The sequence below is a fragment of the Xenopus tropicalis genome, chromosome 2, assembly GCF_000004195.4.
Source record: "Xenopus tropicalis strain Nigerian chromosome 2, UCB_Xtro_10.0, whole genome shotgun sequence".
Taxonomy (NCBI): Eukaryota; Metazoa; Chordata; class Amphibia; order Anura; family Pipidae; genus Xenopus; species Xenopus tropicalis.
Window position 1 is genome coordinate 143,756,261 of NC_030678.2, and position 22,684 is coordinate 143,778,944.

The following is a 22,684-nucleotide window of genomic DNA, read 5'->3' on the forward strand; positions in this document are numbered from 1 at the left end:
TCTTCTAGGGAAGGGGGTACATATCTCTCAAAAAACACTATTTAACAGGAACACCTACCCCAAACCAACACAATGGTAGGTTTTCTACAGAACAAAAGGAAATGACACCTGGAAGAAAACAAAAATACTACAATTTATTGTTACTTAGATGTAAACAGGAACTATAAAAAAGGATTATATAGTATTTGGTAATAATAAAAGTCCAAAACACATTATTTTAACATCGGCTTACACCTCCAGCCTTGGCTTTAGGTAGGATATTCCCAAATATTCTATCTAACTCCCATGGTATGAATGCTACCTAATGATTTATGCTATATTAAAGTGTAAGTAGTTTAGCAACAAAGCTTGCTAGTGGAGAGTAATTGGAATATACCAGTTTTCATGTATTTTAGGTCTGAATTAAAAAACAGAAAAGCAATCTATTACAGCATCTCCCAGAATGTTTTTTGTTTTTTTTTTAAAAGGGCACATAAAATCAATAATTTATACATTTTTTTTAATTTTCTGTTATGATTTAAACTTCATGTCTCAATTCTAATTCAAATATAGACCAGCAAAGAATACACAACTTCATTTTTAAATGAATGATCATAGTTCATACATAGTTAAACCAATAAACATAGCTTCCATCCATGATATCTAACAGAAATATGTCTTTTTTAGGGACCCCAAGGTCCACTTGGTCCATCTGGTCCTGCTGGTGCTCGTGGCTTGCCTGTAAGTATCATTTTATGCAATTAACTGCAATGTGGAAAAATGGAAAACTGAAGTATTTTGAACATCATGTGATTTACTAAACCACCCTGTGTTAGATAAAATAATAATAAAAACCATACATATATTATATCTGTTCTCATGATAAAGTAAATGGTGACTCTTAGTTGATCATTGTCTTGCTAAAATGTTCAGTTATTGTGGCTGAGACTAACATGTTATATAGAATAGTGTATAGATCTGGAATGTATTATTACTAGATACATCTGTAGCCAGGACTGAAGAGCTTTATAAGCAATTCCTCAGCAATTAATCCAATTATAATAAGAATTGCTGTTCCGCTCTAACTTATGCATGTGTAGAGTATGGATCATGATACATATATTTTAGTAAATGGTCTTATTTTTTTATTAGACAATTATAATATTAATATTTACAATAATTCAGAATGTATGAGAAATAAGGTAGTCCTAGAAGTTAGATATGCATGCGATTCAGGGTGAATATATTGGATTTAATCAACCAATAAATGAAGTACAGGTATAGGACCCATTATCCAGAATGCTCGGGACCAAGGGTATTCCGGATAAGGGGTCTTTCCGTAATTTGGATCTCAATACCTTAAGTCTACTAAAAAATCAATAAAACATTAATTAAACCCAATAGGATTGTTTTGCATCCAATAAGGATTAATTATATCTTAGTTGGAATCAATTACAAGGTTCTGTTTTATTTCTATATAGAAAAAGGAAATCAGTTTTAAAATTCTGAATTATTTGATTAAAACGGAGTCTATGGGAGACGGGCATTCCGTAATTCGGAGCTTTCTGGATAACGGGTTTCCGGATAAGGGGTCCGATACCTGTACTAGATTTTACAAGCTTGTTTTATCTTTTATAGGGTCCTCAAGGTCCACGTGGTGATAAGGGTGAAGCTGGTGAGGCAGGAGAGAGAGGACAGAAAGGTCACAGAGGATTCACTGGTCTTCAGGGTCTGCCAGGTCCCCCAGTAAGTGAATACTTTAATCGAATGATAATGAATCAATCCAAATCAATCCTATCATTAGTATGAATGCTAGGACTACATGCTGATTATAATAGCTTGACTATTGATTGCAAACTGTCACAACCTTTGTTAAAGCTGACACTTGGAATAGAATAATAGTCTTATCATTATTCAAGCAAATTAGTAAACTAGGATTTTACACTAAGCATGTGGTTCTTATAGCATGTGCAAGAATGGCTTCCCAAACATGTTAAACTAGAAGCCTGGTATGAAATGTGTTAAACTTAGTATATTCTAGGATGCATTTATTTATAGTCTGCCTTTTACTAAATCATTTCAGACCTTAGGGTTCCTAAAACATAGCAGTTTGCCATTTAACATTCAAAGAACAAGGTATAAAACCCCTATTAAATGTTTTCAATGGTAACCTCAGTAACTAACATTAGCTAAAGAGTGTTTAAGATGAAAAGTAAATTAAGCGATGGTCACATAAATACAATAAAATATTTTCTATTTCATAGGGTACTGCTGGTGACCAAGGTGCTTCTGGTCCTGCCGGTCCTGGTGGTCCTAGAGTGAGTAATACAAAATAAATGTAATATTTTTTTTAGAATGTTTGATAATGTATATACTCCATGCATTACTAAACAACTTACCTGCTCTTATATAGGGTCCCCCTGGCCCTGTTGGTCCTTCTGGCAAAGATGGCTCTAATGGTCTTCCTGGTCCAATTGGTCCACCTGGTCCACGCGGTCGCGGTGGTGAAACTGGTCCTGCTGTAAGTATAAAGTTGTTAAAATACATGTGTAAATAAAAACTGAATGTGAATTTTGTATTGAAAAATTTTGTATTGAATACTGATAAAGTTATGATTATATAATTTTCTCTAATAGGGTCCACCTGGTCAACCTGGCCCACCTGGTCCCCCTGGTCCTCCTGGCCCTGGAATTGACATGTCTGCTTTCGCCGGCCTATCTCAACCTGAAAAAGGACCCGACCCAATGCGTTACATGCGTGCTGACCAAGCCTCCAGCTCTGTCCCTCAGCGTGATGTTGATGTTGAAGCCACTTTGAAATCCCTTAATAACCAGATCGAAAGCATCCGCAGCCCAGATGGTACCAAGAAGAACCCAGCCCGCACATGCCGTGACCTGAAACTCTGCCATCCTGAATGGAAGAGCGGTATGTACAAAATTACATTGCACCCACCTTCTACTTATTTAGTTACCCATAGAAACTAATCAGAAGGTAGTATTTGATGGTTGCTATTTGCAAACAACATTTTTTTTGCATTACCCTGTTACTATATATTTTTTTTTAATATATATATATATATATATATATATATATATATATATATATATATATATATATATATATTTCCACTAGAAATTGATTAGTATTTCATGAATTCAAACTACTTTTATCTCTAGAACTTACAATTGACTATAACAGGAATATTGTAAGGAAAATAGGGCTCAGGGAGTCAACAGGGTCATGTTAGTACTGCACATAACAATGAATATTTTACAACTGTTCTTTTAATTCTGTGGCATTTATTGTTAATATATGTTTCTCCTTTTAGGTGACTATTGGATCGATCCCAACCAGGGCTGCACTGTAGATGCTATCAAAGTCTTCTGCAACATGGAGACTGGAGAGACCTGTGTATACCCCAACCCATCAAAGATCCCCAAGAAGAACTGGTGGTCCGCCAAGGGCAAGGAAAAGAAACACATTTGGTTTGGAGAGACAATCAATGGTGGCTTCCAAGTAAGTATTAGAATTTAAACACAATCTATGGATATACCCCTTTTTATAATTACATTTTGTAAATTTAACAAGGTGTTCTACATACTGTTTCTTGGCATATAGTTAAATAATAATGCTAAATGGCTGGCTTGAGACCCTATAATGATAAACTGTTTTATGATTATGGTTAATTTGAATTACAGTCAACCTTCATGTTCTCTGTCTTGACCTTTTCAGTTTAGCTATGGAGATGACAGCTCAGCACCCAACACTGCCAACATTCAGATGACCTTCCTGCGTCTGCTCTCCACTGATGCAACCCAGAACATCACCTATCACTGCAAGAACAGCATTGCATTTATGGATGAAGCTTCAGGCAACCTTAAGAAGGCTGTTCTACTCCAAGGATCCAATGATGTAGAAATCAGAGCTGAGGGCAACAGTAGATTCACATACAATGCCTTGGAAGATGGCTGCAAGGTAACTTATTATGTTGCTCATGATCAAATATAGCATTTAAAATTAAGAAACACATTCTTAACTGAACCAGTTGAACTCTTAATGAAAATGCTAAACAAGATAATGAAATATTTGAACATAGTGGGCCTAATACACAATATAAACCAAATATTTGAAGGCCAAACATTTTTAAAATGGTAGTCTTATGAAAAGAAAGATCTGGAGCCTAGAAATACCTTACAGGGCTGCATCCAGTCTGTGGGCATTAAATGTGGTAATACCATTTTAAATATCAAGGAAAAACATGCTATTGTTATTATTATTACTGTTGGTGGCTTTTCTAGCTTGCTATAGCTAAACACTTTATTCTGCTTCTTTCAGAAACACACTGGCAAATGGAGCAAGACAGTAATTGAATACAGGACACAGAAAACATCCCGCCTGCCCATCGTAGACATTGCACCTATGGATATTGGTGGCGCTGATCAGGAATTTGGTGTTGACATTGGCCCAGTCTGCTTCTTGTAAAAACCAAAAAAGCATAATAAAAATAAATAAAACCCTAAGGACCTGAGTACTTTCCAATCACTTTTAGGACTTCTGCACTGAATGGCTGAACCGACCCCAAATTTCCATTCATCCACGCGCTTACATTTTGGACTTTTTTATTTTGAATTTCAAGGCCAGAACTGGGCAGACTGAAAAATAAAATCACGGTATTATTTATTTATTGTCTTCCTGTAAGACCTATGGGTCAGGTGAAGGTTTGAAACTAACTGGCATGTTTGAAGGCCCCCTAACTGTTGTACAAAGTGCAGTTTAAAGCAGCCCTCCCCCTCACAGTGTATATCAACAGGAAAACTGTGTGTGTAATTGAATTAAATGGTGCTATTGTTGTAAAACAGTTTTGTATTTTAAAATATCAACTGATATAAAAAAATCTTTTTGGAAAGTACAAGTTGATCTGGGCTTTGTTCTTTTATATTTTTATATACTGTAGATAGAAAGAAAAATTCCAAGATTGTCAGTCCGCCTGCCCTTTTGTTGTGGTTTTTTCCAATATGAGATGAAGGAAGTTTAGGGCAATATTAGAACTTCCCAGGTTTAAGCTACCTCACACTAACTAAAAACTAAAGACAAAAGTGAAACCTTGAAGCTGAACTAAACATGCAGTACTGTAGGAGTCAAAGAAACAGTGATTGATGGAACAATCTTGGGTTACGTTCTCAAGTTCAGGTGCTTATCTTATGCTTCTGGGTTCTGCATCTGGGAGAAGACTGAGAGGAAGATCAAAGATTGAGGATCAATTTGATGGCACAAAGGAGTATATAATGATGAATAAAGAGTTGCTGTTTTTTTGGTGGAACAACTAGACAATGCCAAAGTTTAGCAGCTATAGTCTTAATAAAATCAGTATTGTAGGCAAGTGGTTGATGATTATAATTCAGGTCATAGCCATTCAAAAGAGACAATGTTGTCTTCCAAATATGTATGTGAATTATCTACCCCTAACATCTAAGTATCTCTGACCTTATTTTGCTGTGTTTTTGAGGATCAAACAGTTAGACACTTTGGCCAGAGGGAGGGAGGGGGAAGCAAAGAAGGGATAAGAACCAAGAATATGTACTATTTTGTATAGAATTTTTTTTTTTTTAAACTTCGCAATACTGATTTTCGGCATAGTAGATTAGTAAAAATGCCCACACCAACACTAATCTTTCTTGTGAAATAATTGTCTTACTGTATCTTTTTTTTCTCATTTTCCAATCCCTCTTCTTTTCTGCAATAAAGACTAAAAAGCTTTTTCTATTAAAAAAAAAATAAAAATAAAACACGTTTGTTTGATTTTTTATTTGTATTAAATTCCATCCTATGATGTAATCTTTGTTGAATGATGTTAATCTTATCTGGGGTATTTCATGACAAAACGAAACAACACAAATAAAACTTTTAATTAAAAAAGAAAATCACAAGGCTTTTTATTTTCATTGAACCCCTTTGTCATAATTATCTAATCAATGGAAAGATTGAATTCTTGCATTTACACAAGGTATGTTTGAATCACAAGATATTTATACCCTAAATGTTATTTAAAATGATGCTCAGTTAGCCCCAAAACTGAAGATTTAATAAAAAAAACAGGGTGTTGAAGAATTTTTAATGGAATATTCGAGGTACATACATTTCATAATATCCCCTAAGGGTTAATTAGTAAGCAATTGTTTCACCAGGGACCACAGTTAATCAATTAAGCACAGTACGAATTGTCACTAAAGTTGTCATTGTGTATTGGGCAATTAATGGAACTGTGGTCCCAGGTGAATGATAGCTTACTAATTAAGCCTTTGTGGATATTGTGGAACATTTAATTAGAGCAATCTCCTAGGTTTACCCAATACATAGCATGCAATTTAATAAAGACTGGGTTCCCCAAACAAATTACAGATTAGATGTCACAGAATCATGCACTGTCACTAATAATAGGGTTACCGCTTAAACAATGCAATATAGTCGTGCGTGGTTATATTATTTATTTCATTATCTCATTATATTTTATGAGACTTTCTGTTACATCAGTTCTTTTTCTACATAATGGACAAATATGATATTTGGAGGGAGATTTTACACTTAACAGGGCAAATTGTAAAATTGAAAGTCGTGTTCTACTTCTCAGATTGTATGGGCACAATTAAAACAAATCACCAGTCCACTGAAAATCCCCCTGAGTAAACAAATCCCACCCTTCCCCTACCTACAGCCTGTAGTCACTCATTATACCTGTTCTCAATGAACTGCGGATTTGGTTTGATTGTGCTTGTACGAACCAGGAAGCAGAATGTAACTTTGCTATCAATTTCAGAACCCATACACATAATATGCTCAGCACAAGCCTTATTCATTCATTCAGCCAATGTTGAAAAAAAAGGTATAGTGTCTCTTTAAGATAGCATGTGTTATATCTTGTTGGCTAGAATGGCTGCCTCTCAAGTTGTTTTGTTTATGATTTTTAATTATTTGGCTTCCTATTTCACCTCTTTTCAGATTACAGTTTAAAATGCTGTCTAGTTGTTGTGGCCCCAATACCCTTAATATGATGCTTTGTAAGGCTGCATTTGTCTTGTTGTTGCTACTATTTATTGCTTATCTTTCTGTAGGGGTCCTATCCTTTTCGTCTATTCTAACTTTCAAACCAATGCCTGGTTGCTATATTAAATGGCTGTACAAATTTCATACTGGAAAATTGCAGAACAAAAACCTTAATATAATATACACATAAAAAATAAACAGCAACTTGCTAATTGCCCTACAATATTGTTGTTTACAGGATACTTAAGTAATAAACAGTGATGGCATTTAGATACATGCCCCATACATATTAAGGGTTGAACAGAGAGTGGTCCAGCCTCCCACCCCTTAACTGGCATGCTATTCAAATGCACAAGTGAGGGAGTGAAGGCCACAACTGCACGCTGTTCTTATGGCCAGTCCTTTGGCAGGTTGTAATGCCAGAGTTGTCTTTTGCATGCAAAGGGCAACCAGACCCCAGAAGCATGTAATTTTAGAGAAGAAAAGTTACAATCACTGGGGGTGCCCAGAAAATTGCACTTCTCCCCAGGCAGAAGATCACACGGTCAGATACCCAGAGCCGGTGTAGTTTTCTGCTAACAGGAGCACTGCCCCAGGGTATCAGGTAAGTGATAACAATCACTGGGGGTGCCTAACATTTGGCATCCCCAGTGATTAGTCCTTTCTTCTCCTTTAAATGAGCACTATTGTGTATGCTTTTGCAATTGCAGCTTGGGATCAAAGTAAATTATCTCCAAAATGGAAACACAAAAAATGTGGGCAGTATGGTGGCCCAATGGTTAGCAATGTTGCCCTGCCAGCGGCACTGGTTTACTAAGGCACTGTCTGCAGCAAGTTTGTTCCCCTGTGCTTGTGTTGGTTTCTGTCAGGTTATCTGGTTTTTCTCCCAAATCATACAGGTAGGGTCATGGGTTTCTGATAAAACTGACTAGAGTGTATGTGATGGTGATAGGGACCTTAGATTGTGGTGTAGGGATTGATGTATAATCTTTGTAAAGCAGATAGCCAGGGCTTGTCTTTTTTTTTCTTTTGTCTGCCTGACTTTGCTCTCTTTATATATTACTACTACTGAGCTGTAACTCTTTCTGTATAATGTGCTCAATTACAGACTCCTTTCTACTTTCCACATGCAGTTTCCTGGTATAGACTATTCACATACTTTTTTGCACAATTTGGCCTTTATTGCTGTACCAAACATACCACACAGGTTACTTTCTGCAGATGGTACCATACTAAGGGTACTGTGATTTAAGGGTCTCCTTATATACTGTAAATGCTGCCCCTTATCTCATAAGTGCATGATGTGCCTACATACACATGTAATTCACTAACACCCCTTATCTGGCACAAACATTTGCACTGGGTTGCAGGGCCCAAAAAGAGCTGTGTATGGTGGTTTGTGTCAATATTTTGCATTAGTTGAGAAACCGGATTTCATATACATGTTCAGCAAAACACCTGTTCTTAGCTGTGCCTTACCTTACTAGTAATTAGAGACAGTAGAAACACAGAGAAAAGAAAGTTTTGGACTGAATGAACACAATCATTTGTTGATAGTAGAACAAGTCTTTATTTATTAGAGAAATTTATTTACACAGCTTAAACAAAAGATTTATTATACAGCAGAATTACAAAAATGTACGGTAAATTGATTTCTATTATTGTTGCATTAACAAAGAGTTTTAACCATAGTTGTGGGATGAAGCAGCCCATAGTCTGACAGGTGGAGATCTTAAATGAAACAGGATGGAGAGAGTTGTATCCACCTGACATACACAGCGATATTTACTACACTCAATGGTATTACTATTCATCCTGGGAGCAGACATGGTGGGGGTGCCTTTGACAAGCCAATGTGTGTCCATCTCCTTTCTCCACCTTTTGCACATAATACAAAACCATTTCTTTTTTGGAATCTGATCAGTGAGAAGCTAAAGAAAGCAACAAAGGAATTGTGCAATGTAAAAAAGAAAACAGATATATTGTTATTGCTATTATCCTCATCAGTCATTAAATAATCTGAAAGCTTAATAATGGGGAAAGCAGCTGCAACTACACACAGTCACGATTAAATATTACAACTTGAACAACTTCCAACACTCAAATGGAAACAGGGGCTATTAGTTTCAATTATTTTCAGAAATCACAGTGTCTCAAAGCAACAGAGCTTAAAACCAATAGTTCCCCTTGTTCAGTCAATACATTCTTTGCAATGCAAAACATAAGAAGGATCAAGTGAAGATATTAAGACCATATACAGTATGAACTTAATCCATGATATTTGTCCTGAAGGGACACTTTCAGCCCTACTCTGCTGAAGATGAAACTGTACACACAGCCATGCTCACTTACCTCCTCTAGCATATAGGATACCATACCTCACGTGTACATACCACTGCTTAACAACTACATGATTAAGCAGTAATGTGTTTTTTTTCATATGTCATTATAAAATGACATATATGTGTACATGTATACACAAACACGTGTAAGTCTTTATTAAAAAGGCAATAAATCCAATTAAATCAAAATAAATATCCAGTTTATGCTACTTAGCATTTTTTTCTAGAATGTATGAACAATGCATAGAAACTGAACTAATGTTTGATGAATAGTAAATTAGGAGCAGGTTTATCATGCACAGTGTTTGCTTGCTATTACCCCCAATTTGCAGTGGTGATTAAAGGAAGAGTTCACTAAAACACACTGGGGGTGCCAGTGAATATAATTACTTACTTTAGCCCAGTGATCCCCAACCAGTGGCCTGCGAGCAACATGTTGCTCCCCAACCCCCTTGGATGTTGCTCCCCAACCCCCTTGGATGTTGCTCCCCAACCCCCTTGGATGTTGCTCCCCAAACCCCTTGGATGTTGCTCCCCAAACCCCTTGGATGTTGCTCCCAGTGGCCTCAAAGCAGGTTCCTATTTTTGAATTCCCGACTTGGAGGCAAGTTTTAGTTGCATAAAACCAGGTGTACTGCCAGTCCACATAGGGGCTATGAATACAGCCCATATTTAGCACTGCTTGTGTTGCTCGACAACATTTTTTTTTTACATTTAAATGCAGCTCAAGGGTAAAAAAGTTTGGGGATCCCAGCTTGAGACCAAGGGCCAAAACTCTGTTTTGTGCACCGGCTCTGGATAGTATCCTTTGAACATGGCATCTCAGGTGATGTTTCTCCATTCTCTTCGCTGTCCCAGTCAGCCTGAATGTGCCGTACAGTAAATATAGAAACTCAAGTTGAAGTTCAGAATTGTATTATACTGCACACTATATAGGGCAGTGCAGAGAGTCACTGGAACATCACCTGAGATGGCAGAGAGGTGCTCAAGAGATTGTACTCCAGGACGGTGCACTTTTCAGCAAATAGTCAACCTGTGGCCTAAGTTAACCGATCTATTCCCTGGGCTCCCCCAGTGGATCTGCACTGTTCTTTAGGGATTGAGAGTGGTGATAGATCCCAGTGCCACTGCTGAGCGCACACCCATTAGAGCTGAATGATAACCAACTGCTCAAAGCAGCTGAACTACTGTGTCATATCCCAGCCCAATATTTGAGAAACCTGCCCTCATGAGAAAACACTTATAGTAATAAGAGGATTAAAGGATCACTATCATTAGAAAAATATATTTACAACTTAAAGCTGCACAACATTATTTAATAAGATCAGTGTTGAAAAGAAAAAGAAAAAAAGCTGAATCTACAGAAAAAATAGTCATATATTTAACTGCATAGTAGAATACCTTTCCTTCCAGACATAAGATGCTCTACTGTTTGTACCCCAGAGTCCAAAACATAATCAAGGATCTAGACCTACAACACTGAATCGTTTAAAGGCATGGATGTTGCAATGACAGATGTTTTGTTTCCTGTGACTAACCTTAGCTACAGCAGGCAACAAAACCTCCCTTGTTTCCTCTCCAGCAACTAACATGCAAATCCCTGCTTGGGAAACGTATGTGGCACGGTTACTTTGCGCCGCATTATGTTTTCCCAGCAGCAAATTCACGTGTTGGCCTGTAGTGAGGAAACAAGGTCATTCTGACAGCCGCTGTAGCCGAGATTTATCTCTGGAATCAAAACATTCTGTCTGCCATTGCCTTAAAGGTATTGAGCTACGCAGTTAAATTATAATATCCCTTTAAAATATTCAGTCAAGACTAGGCTAATTCTAGCCAATAAGAATATTGAATTGCTGGCACAAAATATATGAAAACATTTTAAATGTGTCAACATCTAGCTTATTTACCATGAATACAGCTGGGTGATTCTGGTATCCTCCAGGTGCAGGTGCAAACAAACACACTGACCCCTAATTATGGGACCTGTTGCCCAGAATATTCAGGGCCTGGGGTTTTCCAGATAAGGGGTCTCTCCATAATTTGGATCTCCATACTATAAATCTACTAAAAAATATCGTAAATATTAAATAAACCCAATAGGATTGCCCTGCCCCCACTAAGCATTTATCTTAGCTAGGGTCCTGCAGAAGGTACTGTTTTATTATTATAGAGTAAAAGGAAATCATTTTTAAAAAATGTAATTATTTGATTATAATGGAGTCTATGAGAGGGTCTATGGATAATAAATCCTTTACCTGTACATGTCACCTACATAGAGGCCAAGCCAAAACCACAGAAATAGAACAATTTAAACAAAATGATCTTTTTTCTTACCCTTTCTTAAATTAAAATTACAACCAGAATGTTATATTCATAAGTTCCCTTCCAGGGAGTTCATAAACTGCTCTGGACTGAATAAGATCTTCTTTTGACTAATGATCTTTACAACATGTTTTGAAGAAAAGGATTATTGTGTAGAGATTTGTTAACCTTTAGTTCCCTTCCCTTTGGATTAAATAAGCGACATGAACTGATCTCATATGGAGTTTGTACATCTTTATAAATAACATTACAAATGGGACAGGATTGCTACTTGTCGACATTCTCTAATATTACTGACTGCCAAATAATTGTATGTTTAGAGAAATTTTTAAAATTTAACAGAATTATTATTACAGTACCTAGGACTTTTAATGTAAACATGCACAGCCATCTTTACTGTGGAATCAGCCAAAATATGAAAAAGCTTTTAGCATTTGCCTATTTTCTGGGTCCAGTTATGGAGTTATCCCAAACAATAGTAGAATTAGCCCCACAATCAATGTACTGGTAGGTTTCCAAGGAGCTTTGGGACACATGTCCAATGTAGGAAAACTTGACAGATGTTCTGTAGAAAAAAAAAAAGGAAAAGTAAATTTCTACTTTGTAACATCAGACAGGTTTCAACATTTAACTTGGCAGAAGAAATATATATAATATATATATATAAATTTTAACCTACGCCTAGGAATGAAAGCATTAAACAAAATGCAAAAGAAACATACCTCATAAAAACCACAATATTATGAACTTTAACTGATGGTAATGTACAGAAGTAACTGCAAGAAAAGGAAAAATCCATTAATGTCATAATCTTATATCAGAAATCAGACTTTGTTTTTGATAAACAGAAGTAAAATCGGACATTTTAATGATTCATTTTACATTTAACCTACTCCCATTACACTCATGTAGTAGGATTATCATTTTTTAGATGGAAGCAGCAGGTCAGGCCTGCTGTCATAGAGGTAAAGGCCAAATAGCCAATCAAAACAGAGCAAAAAGAACTATCTACATCTGCCTATATAAAGAAATACTAAGCAAAACTTAGCACACAAAATGTTTACTGCCCATTTTAGTAACTGGTGTATCGAAAAGGGAAGTTAGCAAATATTTAACACGCCATGAAAAAATGAATTTTGCAGTGTTCTGCTATGTACATAACTCATACTTCCTTACATGCTTCTTTCACTTCCACGTTTCATTTGTCTTGCCTCTTCTGCAGAATCAAGCGCAAATTTACAGTGCTTTTTTACACTGGGGAACCTGACTAGCTGATTCCTGACTAGCCCCAAATGTGCATGCTCCTGTAGGGTCCATGTTGGAGGTGAGACCCAAAGCATTTTCTAATGGAGAGAAGATGGCGCCTAGGTACTCTGCTGCACTGCTCTGCTTTTTTAGGTCAGGTTTTTAAACAGGGCCACTTATCAATGTAATGATGTGCGAGAACAGGGAGGTGAGGGCATTCGATGGAGGGCAGTTAAGGGGGCTTTTGTACCTGGGGGGGTTAGTTCTCCTTTAAAAGTGAGGCTGACCTTTAAATTAACTAGTTGGTCTTCATTTGTTTCTACTTCTGAAATTATTTACCTGCATTGTTTCAACTTGAAAGTCAAAAAGTTATTGCTCTGCGAGGCTACAATTTTATTGCTATTGTCACGGTTTAATACTTATATTTCTATTCAGGCCCTCTCCTATTCATATTCCATTTTCTCATCCACACATCATTTAAAAAATAAACAACAAATAAAAATAAAGACCAATAGCAAACTGTCTCAGAATATTACTATCTACATCAGACTAAAAGTACATTTAAAGATGAACTACCCCCTCTTTGTCTTGAAATACAATAGTTAAGTACAGCAATATTTGCAAGAACAGTTAAACACTTACTATAAATACGAAAGAGTATTACCCAACTCTGCCTTAACTGTGAAATTCACCTATAAATGTAAAAAATACATTGAATAAAATTACATATTGTAAACAAGCCATAAAAACAGTACTGCATATTTTCTTAAAGGAAAAAATCCATATCATATGTTCTGTTTAAACAAATAAATAGAATAACTTGACATGTTTTTCATTTGTTTCTCTATATGAATCAATTTCAAGGGAGGGTTAAAGGGCACACACAGTAATCTAGTACCGATTTCTAGTGATGAGCAAACATTTCAGCAGGTATGGATTCACTGCAAATATTAAAGCAAAACAGCCACAGAAAAATGCCCATAGACTCCAAAGTATTCTATGCAGCAAACGTTGTTCTGAAAAAAAAGTTGCTGCAAAAAAACACCCATATGCTTCAATGCATTTTGCTCTGAAAAAGTAGAATGGAAAAAAATGTTTGTATGGAAAAAGTTGCATTGAAAATATGCCCATTGACTTGAATGCCACTTTTTAGACATTTCACAAATTTTCCCGCAGTATTGAAATTTTTTTTGCAAAGTGAAACATGACCAATTCGCTCATTACTACTGGCCCTCTGCCCCTCCCAATGGCAAGTTTTGTTGAGACTTCACAAATTACACTGTGAGCCTAAGGGATGTTGGGAAATGGTTCTTAATGAGTATCATGGTTTCCTTTCAGGTATGTCTTTGTATAAAACAAATTATATCTCTATTTGTTTCTCATACATCAGATACTGTTCATGGACCTATCCTACATAAGCCTATTTAAATTTTTATTTTTTTTAAAAAGGGGGGGGCTTTTTTTTTTTGTAACTTCTTTTATTTATCATAAACATCAATATCCCATAGCTGCTATTTTACTGTAAATAGCAGTTGTATTGTAGTTATCCAGTGTTAACAGTTCTCTGTAACAGTATTTATAACCTTTTCAGGAAAGAGAAGGGAAGAAAGGATGGCGCAGTGACTTCACTACAGGACCCAGGTGAGGGTAAAGGGGGGGTGTAAAAGGGTGAAAACATAAGCATATATAATATGATATAATAAAACTTTTATAATTTCTATACAGACTAAAGAGGGGCTTTTTTAATGTCACTCTTGGAAAGGTAAAGATTCCAATAGAGATGACTGGACAGACAGATCAAATTTGTTCCTCTATGATCTCTTAGAAAAGAGCCCATTCCTCCATGGAACACAAAACAACAGATATCAGAAAGCTATGAAAATCTTGTACCTGTTTCTCACTGAGCGGGTGAACTAGAGTCACATTACTGTTCTGTTGTGTGCCAATAACGGTATTCATATATTGCACTTGGCTCGTTAGACTGTCAGCAGATACCGAATAAAAGTTTGAGTTGCTTATTTTCAAGGTACTCTGTAAAGTAAGACATTGGATACACATTTATATCAAAATATGTCAGAACTGAGGGATCCTGTGATCTACACTGAAGTAACTAGTATATCTATACGTATTATGCTGTATGCAACACATTTAACAAAACAAATATTTTTAGGTGTTTGTCAAAAACATATAAAACATAAATATTACTTAATTGAGAATAGACTCTTCATTTTTTTCTACAAAGAACTTTTGTAGCGCAAAAAGGAGCTTTTTAGCTTGAACCCAACAGACCACCTCAAACCTTCTGGGGTGCAAGCCAGTGCCATCTGGGTCAAAGCCTTATAGAGGGAATAACTGAAACTTGGCCCAGTGGGAATATCCTTGATGCCACAGACACTTTGGGGCATATTTATCATGCTGTGTAAAAAGTGGAGTGAAGCATTACCGGTGATGTTGCCCAGGGCAACCAATCAGCAATTAGATTTCAACAGTTAGAAAAACAAACAAAAGTATCTGATTGGCTGCTTTGAGCAACATCACCAGTAATGTTTCACTCCATTTTTTTACACAGCATGATAAATATACCTCTTTGTAATGCTGTTTAACTCGCTGTCAGTTTGGGCCACCCAACCCAGATAGGTTGTTCAACTTACTGTATCTCTGTGTCAGTTTGTGCCACCAAATCACAGTGTCAAATTCTAAAAATGGGATGCGTTCCCTTTTGGGAATAAGTCCTATTATATAGAAATAATATATAAATACAGATATTATATGTGTATGCAATCTTGGGACATGTTCTTGGGAAAAGTTGAATCGCACATAGTCTGTAACAGTAATTAATGTAGAATACTGGGGAAATATGATAAATAAAAATATCTGTGTAGATAGATCCCTTACAAGTTTTGTTAAAATAACGGCAAAATCTTACCGTCATTCCAAGGATGACAACTTTATTTTCTGTATCAAACCATACTTTTACCATCTTGATACCACCATCTTCTATCAGCACAGTGCGCGGAAAAAGAAAAAATACAACCAGGCCACATATCAAGAGGCAAAGGATAACTGAGAGCAAAACATACAGCTTTCTGTTGAGAGAAAAAAAAATGAACCCGAAATGTGAAATGTAGTTAATGAACCAAGTTTTGTATCCTTGAACTATAACCCCATTTTTACCCTTTACCTGCCAGAGAATGTAAATCTATGGTGCCTGTAGTCAAGTGCTCCAAAATAAAGAGCAGAGATCTGCGGCAATTTAACTAGTGTGAAAGACTGGGTGCAAAGTACAAAAACACAGCAGTTTGTGTCCATTTTTTGCAATTTGCTTCCTTCCACATCATTAGTGACCCCTTAAATGTGCATTTAACTTGCTGCACTTAAAAACTAACTGTGAAACATAATACAATAAACATCACTAGTGTGTATGAAAAACCCTCTATACACTTACGTTCTTTGGGGTTGCAAACGCTGGTCACTGTATGGTATTAATGCCACCAACTCATTCACTTGTTCTAAAAGAAAGAAAGTGTAGGAATAAATTAGTAGTGTTATTACTTAATGGCAGGAAATCAGTTGACACCACAATTCCCATCAATGAATTTGGCCTAAATAAGACAATATCATTTTATAAAGTTAGACTCATATACTGATTCATCTTCCTCCATGTAACCACAAACTCCTACTTAATGTGGCCACACAACACATATCTACCTACATGTGGCCACACAACACATATCTACCTACATGTGGCCACACCACACATCCTACTTAATGTGGTCACATAGCACATATCTAACTCCATGTGGCCAATAAGCATGCAGAGAAGAAACATCCCTTAAACGCCTCTTTTATAGGACTACCAACATATAGGTTTTAGGATTTTGATGACTGTATATCATCATAAAGAAGCCAGGAAAAACAAACAGTGTTTTGGTAGACACACCCAAAGATTGCTAAATTAGTAGCGCCTAAGCAATTTTGCAAACTCTGTAAATGCCAGTAGTATGACAATAGAACATACACAATATATACAATATGACAAGCCAGGCTTCAGATACTCTTAAGAATTTTGGGTTGGGAATTTGCTCCCCTAAATGCACTCATATGTAATTACTGAAATACCCCAGACTTGAACAATTTCCCCTCAGTCCAACACATGCAGCTTGCAGCAACATAAAGTAACCAGGAAATGGTTTATAGAACAAACATCAGAGCTTAAGACAAATTCTAAAACAGAATCATAAAATCCCTTTTTAGGCTCTTACAAACTTTATGCACTTATGCAGATACAAAATTATTTTCTGTAAGGTGAGGTTTAAAAGCAGATGGTCTGATAATAAGACAAGAAATGGGTAATGGGTACAGATTCTGCCAGCATGGGGTTAAAGTTGCTGCAGCTTCATATCATTTACAAAGTTTTCTGTCTGATGGTCTGGCCCTGGCAACAAGGATCAAGCGGGCTGGGGTATACATCAGGGTAGCAGGACTAGGTGCCCGTTGCCACTAGCATTCTGCACAGTGAGACATCTGCATAACAGTGGCTACTGTAGTTATTCTGCGAATGATTATTATTGGTTATACATTTTTCAGTGTGTGTAGAGGTCAGCTTATCCCAACTAAAATGCATATACTGTTGTTGTTGGTCAATTCGTGAACCAAGTCTGTTTGGAAATGTTATCTCCTTATGCACTATATGTGCAAGTATACAGTGCATTTGCAGATAAGGAAGTGAACAGGAAATGCAGCTCTTTTTCATTTGCTGCTTTTTTGATGGTTTATTCTGTCTGCCTAGATGATATATAAAAGGCAGCCAAACTGTGTAAGGCCTGTCGTACACTGCCTTTCTGTTTAGCCCATGGGCCAATCAGTCACATAGTACATGGGGTTGATTGGTGTATGGTTGCTTATGAAGCATGGTGACCATGACAATAAGTTAAACATTTCCCATTAAGAATTTATGCTTAGATTTATATATAACTGGTAGCATTCCTTAAGAAAAAGTAGCTAGAGAAACAGATCATTTGGCTATTTATAAAGTGTGTTATTGTACTGACTAAAGCATATTCGATAATGGTTTTCATTTATTACACTTAGCTCTGCAATAGGGCCAAAACTTTGGTCACTTTAATGCACTTCCACTGTTGTTCCAAATGTTATGTGAGAAAAGATCCCAAAGGAAAGGTTTTTGGTTTCATTGGTACCGACGATTATAAATATGCCACTGTGTGTTTATCAGCAATATATAATTTATGCAAAAATCACCTGTAGGAATGCATCCAGTTCCCTGGCACGATGGACAGGTAATGCTGTCACGCCCAGTAAATTCAACGTAAGGAAACTGAGCAATGTCTTGCTCTCTGTTCTTTCCATCCAGCAAATCATCATCTTCCCCTTCTGTCTTGTTAGATTGATTGGAGGTCTCTGCACGACTAGAGTAAACAGACGTTATCGCCCCCATGATCAGTTCTGTCTCCGTTCACCATCTGCTTTGTTGACCTTTTTATAAAAAGAAAGAAAAACAAACAAATATATACATTAAAGGAGCAGTAACATCAATAGGAGAAATTTCTCATTTAACCACTTCCTATAACAGATCTACCATATGACTGCTTCACTTTGTTTAGTAGTAACTACATGTGCGAAATGTTCCTCGTGGCTCTACAGGACATACCAAGAATGGTGATTCGGCACTATGCAGTGTGCACACATGTATGTGCTCACTCATCTTCCTGGCTTGAACAGGCCCTGGCACTAGCTTACTGAATAAGTATTGGCACACAGTGGAGATGTCACTTCTGGTCTTGTGGACTGTAAGTAAGATGTTGTTAAAGAAAAAGTAAACCTTTTAACATTTTAACATTAAATTTACTGTAAACAACCCCCCCAGGGACTAACTTACCTTAGCCCCTGCATTAAGTCTGATCTGGTTTCTGAATTATAAGTTGAAATCTCCAGCACCTTTTCTCTACTTCTTAATACAGCATGAAGCCCCGCTCAGTTCTCCTTATCTCTTCAACTACGGGATAGTCTAGGACAGGGGTGGGCAAACTACGGCCCGCGGGCCACATCCGGCCCCTTGGCCTTTTTAATCCGGCCCGCCGACGACGCCAAGTCTCATCACGAGAGACTTGGTGTCATTGGCGTGCCGGAATTAAAGAGACGAAGGGGGCGTAACGCTGGCCTGGCCCTGCCCGCCCTGGCCCGGTCCGGCCCAGGGGTGAGTAAATGTGGCCCGTGAGCCAAAAAGTTTGCCCACCCCTGGTCTAGGAGGAGAGCCTTTAGGGCAAGCCTAACAGAGAAGAAGCTTTCTGGGAATGCACAGAGAAGCAGGAGCCAATGCGCAGCAGCTTTTTTTTTTTCTGTGCTCACTCATGACTTCCTGACTCGCTGAATACACACAAAAAATGCACGTATGAAAGTGCTTCACAAACAGAAAGTCTATGTACCCAAATCACAATTCATATCTGTTAAAAACCTCATACCAGAGTTCCGCGTTTAATCATACCTATATATTGTTCTAAAAATGTACAACAAGTTTGCAACTTGACAGTGTAGTGAGTTATAGTTTAACACAATAGTTGAATCAATTAAGATGCAAGTGCTAATTAGTAATAAAATGTATGTTTTAGAATGAAATTAATCACTGTATTGATGGATTGCTTGCACTTGCATCTTATTTGATTCAACTGTGGTGTTGAACTATACACTGTCATGTTACAAACATTTTGTGTGTGTGTATTCAGTGAGTCAGGCAGTCATACATGAGCACAGGAAAAAAATCTACTGCTGCTGCACACTGGCCCCTGCTTCTCTGTGCATTCCCAGAAAGCTGCTTCTCTGTCAGGCATGCCCAGAAGGCTCTCCTCTTTGACTATCCTGTAGCCGAAGAGATAAGGAGAGCTTAGCAGGAAGAGGGGGTGGGGCTACATGCTGTACCAGGAAGTAGAGGAAAGGAGCTGGAGATTTCAACTTTTAATTCACAAACCAGATCAGTCTGAATGCAGGGTCTAAGGTATGTTATTCTGGGGGGTTGCTTAGAGTAATTTTAAAGACAGAAAAAATAGGTTTACTTCTTCTTTAAAGATCCCCACACAACACTGAAACTCCTATTTTACCTATCACTGTAAATCTGTTCCTTCAAAAATTATTAATAACTACCATTTAATATGCTGAAATCCAGCTGCAAAACAGCTCTTCAGTTCCCACATCATTTGAAATCCTGGCAGGGGAGGAGGTACTAAAACACTGATGTTACAAATTGTAACAACTTCTCCACAGCTTACAGACAGCATGCAGGAACTACAAAACCCACAGTGCATTGCACTACAATGTTCCTTTCCTTTCTGACATCACATGTCAACAAAAGGAGTCTCAAATAAGTCAGCCAGATCAGCAGGAGAACAGGGGGCTAGGTTTCAAACTGCTTAAGTTGTGTTTGGGTGGAGTTTCCATTTAAATATGCATTCGGCATCTCCTATAAAACAATATGGGAATTTTAAAGCTGTGCCACCCACTGAGAGTAAAGGTCCCCATACACGGGCCGACTATAGCTGCCGATAACGGTCCCTTGGACCGATTCGGCAGCTAATCGGCCCGTGTATGGGCAGAACAGAGCTGCCTGGCCGACCGATATCTGGCCTGAAATTGGCCAGATCTCGATCGGCCAGGTTAGAAAATCCGGTCAGATCGGGGCCTGCATCGACTCGTTGATGCGGTCCCCGAACCGACTGCCCCATAAGCTCAAATGTAATCCGATAATTATTTTTTTTTTTAAAGCTGGCCATACACGCACTGATCAGATCCGCATTGTCAGATCCGCCACACACAGTCAGGGCTGAAACAGCAGACAAGGAGGTAGAAACAATAGGATTTGTACCTCCTTCTATATTCGGTGCGTGTATGGCATGTTGGCGAGTCGACCGATATCGCAGGAAGCTGCTGATATCGGACGACTGGCCGTTCGGCCAGGTTAGAAAATTTTGATCGGGCGCCATAGAAGGCGCCTGACCAAAATCTGCCGTCAGGGCTGAATCGGCAGAAGGAGGTAGAAATCCTATTGTTTCTACCTCCTTATCTGCTGTTTCAGCCCTGACTGTGTGTGGCGGATCTGACGATGTTTCGTGCGACCATCGTTAGATCGCCACGTGTATGGCCAGCTTAAGTCCCTTGCTACCTGATATCGCCCACCCGTAGGTGGGGATATCGGGTGAAGATCCGCTCGCTTGGCGACATCGCCAAGCGAGCGGATCTTATAGTGTATGGGCACCTTAAAAGAAGCCCCTACCTGCCAAATATAGGGTCCAGTTAATCTGATATTGACTTTGCTGCACTCAAATACTCACTTCAGAGTAAAGTGCTTTTCCTAAGGCAAGAGAATGAGCTCATCCCAGCAGCTGTCACACAGCTCTAACAGCCAAAGGGGCCAGACACAGTGTCTCACTGGAACCACAAAAACGCTGATATTAGCAGTATAAAACTGCCACTATTACATGACTACATTTTTTCACAGTTATCCATAGAAATGGCGTGTCTGTGTTTATAAAGAGCTGGCAGGATACACTTTTGGTGCCAGATAAACAAACAGATGTAAAACAGAGGCACAGCACTTGCTTGACACGGAGCATATTAGTTTCCAGGTCTGTACCATACCGGTGTATATGTCACTGTATCTCACACTATAACTCTATTATGGCGCTGGATAAACACAGTACAAATACAACACACTTGGCATGGGGGGAAAGAATCAGCTTTTACACAGCGGAAATCGCTTCCGCGTCACGTGGTGTGTAAGTTTCCCTACTGAAACCCTACCTGCAAGCGAGGCGGGGAGCCCTCCGGCGCTGCACCTTCTTCCCCACGGGTTTATGTTACAGAAGCACCAAACTCCGCCCACTGGCTGCTCACGCTGCAGGAAGCGGAAGTGAGCGTTGTGTTTGTTGAGTGAGGCTGGGTGCAAGGTGCGCTGGGGTCCAGTTCACGGTCACACACTTGGGATACCAAGTAGCTATGGGACATTACAAATGGGTGTAGTAATAGTTTTAGCAAAGGAGTACGCTGGGAGCTTTTAAAGATCGAAAGATAAGGCAGGGTCGGCGTCTAATTGTCGTTTTGGTTCCTTGTTATAATGTGTGAGGCCATGAATGAAGCGCCCATTGGCGAAATGGCTTTCTGACTCTGAAATACAGAGGAAATATGGCATTGCTAGCTAGCCTGTGTGGGTATGTTATTGTATAATGGGGCGCTCTGATGGCTGCGGGTTATAATGGCACTCATAGGGCCGGGTGTACAAGTTTCATATCAGTGCTGTTAATGGGGATGAAAGATAAAAATAGAGGAAGCCTGTGTAGGGACCCATAGGGTTAAATGGCCCCTATGGCTTTAAATCCCTACAGGTTCAGTTCCCTTAGTTGCTGGGCAGAAGGGAATGTATCTAAGTGAGTTCATTAAAGGAACAGTAACATCAAAAAATTTAAGTTTTTTAAAGTAATTAAAATATAATGTGCTGTTGCTCTGCAAAAAACTGGTGTTTTTGCTCCAGAAAAGCTACTATATAAATAAGCTGCTGTGTAGCCATGGGGGCAGCCATTCAAGGTGGGAAAAAGGAGAAAAGGCACAGGTTACATAGCAGATAACTAGTAGATAAGCCCCATATAATGGGGGTTTATCTGTTATCTGCTAAGCAACCTGTGCCTTTTCTCCTTTGAATGGCTGCCCCCACGGCTACACAGCAACATATTTATATAAACTATAGTAGTCTT

The 22,684-nt window shown here is 38.2% G+C and overlaps 2 protein-coding genes across 4 annotated transcripts in view; one reads left to right on the forward strand and one right to left on the reverse strand.

The window, feature by feature from the left end:
- Window positions 1-5,900, forward strand: part of col2a1 (collagen, type II, alpha 1) — a 48,074-nt gene extending 42,174 nt beyond the window's left edge. For 2 of the 3 annotated variants that reach the window (XM_012956661.3, XM_012956663.3), the window contains 8 exons: window positions 667-720; window positions 1,618-1,725; window positions 2,244-2,297; window positions 2,393-2,500; window positions 2,616-2,904; window positions 3,308-3,495; window positions 3,712-3,954; window positions 4,315-5,895. In XM_012956661.3, the coding sequence (XP_012812115.1) occupies window positions 667-720; window positions 1,618-1,725; window positions 2,244-2,297; window positions 2,393-2,500; window positions 2,616-2,904; window positions 3,308-3,495; window positions 3,712-3,954; window positions 4,315-4,461 (1,191 nt within the window). In that variant the 3' untranslated portion in view covers window positions 4,462-5,895. 3 annotated transcript variants of the gene reach the window in all.
- Window positions 5,901-10,657: 4,757 nt separating this feature from the next.
- On the reverse strand, window positions 10,658-21,753 carry tmem106c (transmembrane protein 106C). The gene is given in 8 exon segments (NM_001016848.2): window positions 10,658-12,249; window positions 12,407-12,460; window positions 13,572-13,621; window positions 14,820-14,960; window positions 15,856-16,015; window positions 16,375-16,438; window positions 18,189-18,422; window positions 21,738-21,753. Coding segments are annotated over 7 exon segments (792 nt in total). The 5' UTR covers window positions 18,385-18,422; window positions 21,738-21,753; the 3' UTR covers window positions 10,658-12,122.
- Window positions 21,754-22,684: the final 931 nt, after the last annotated feature.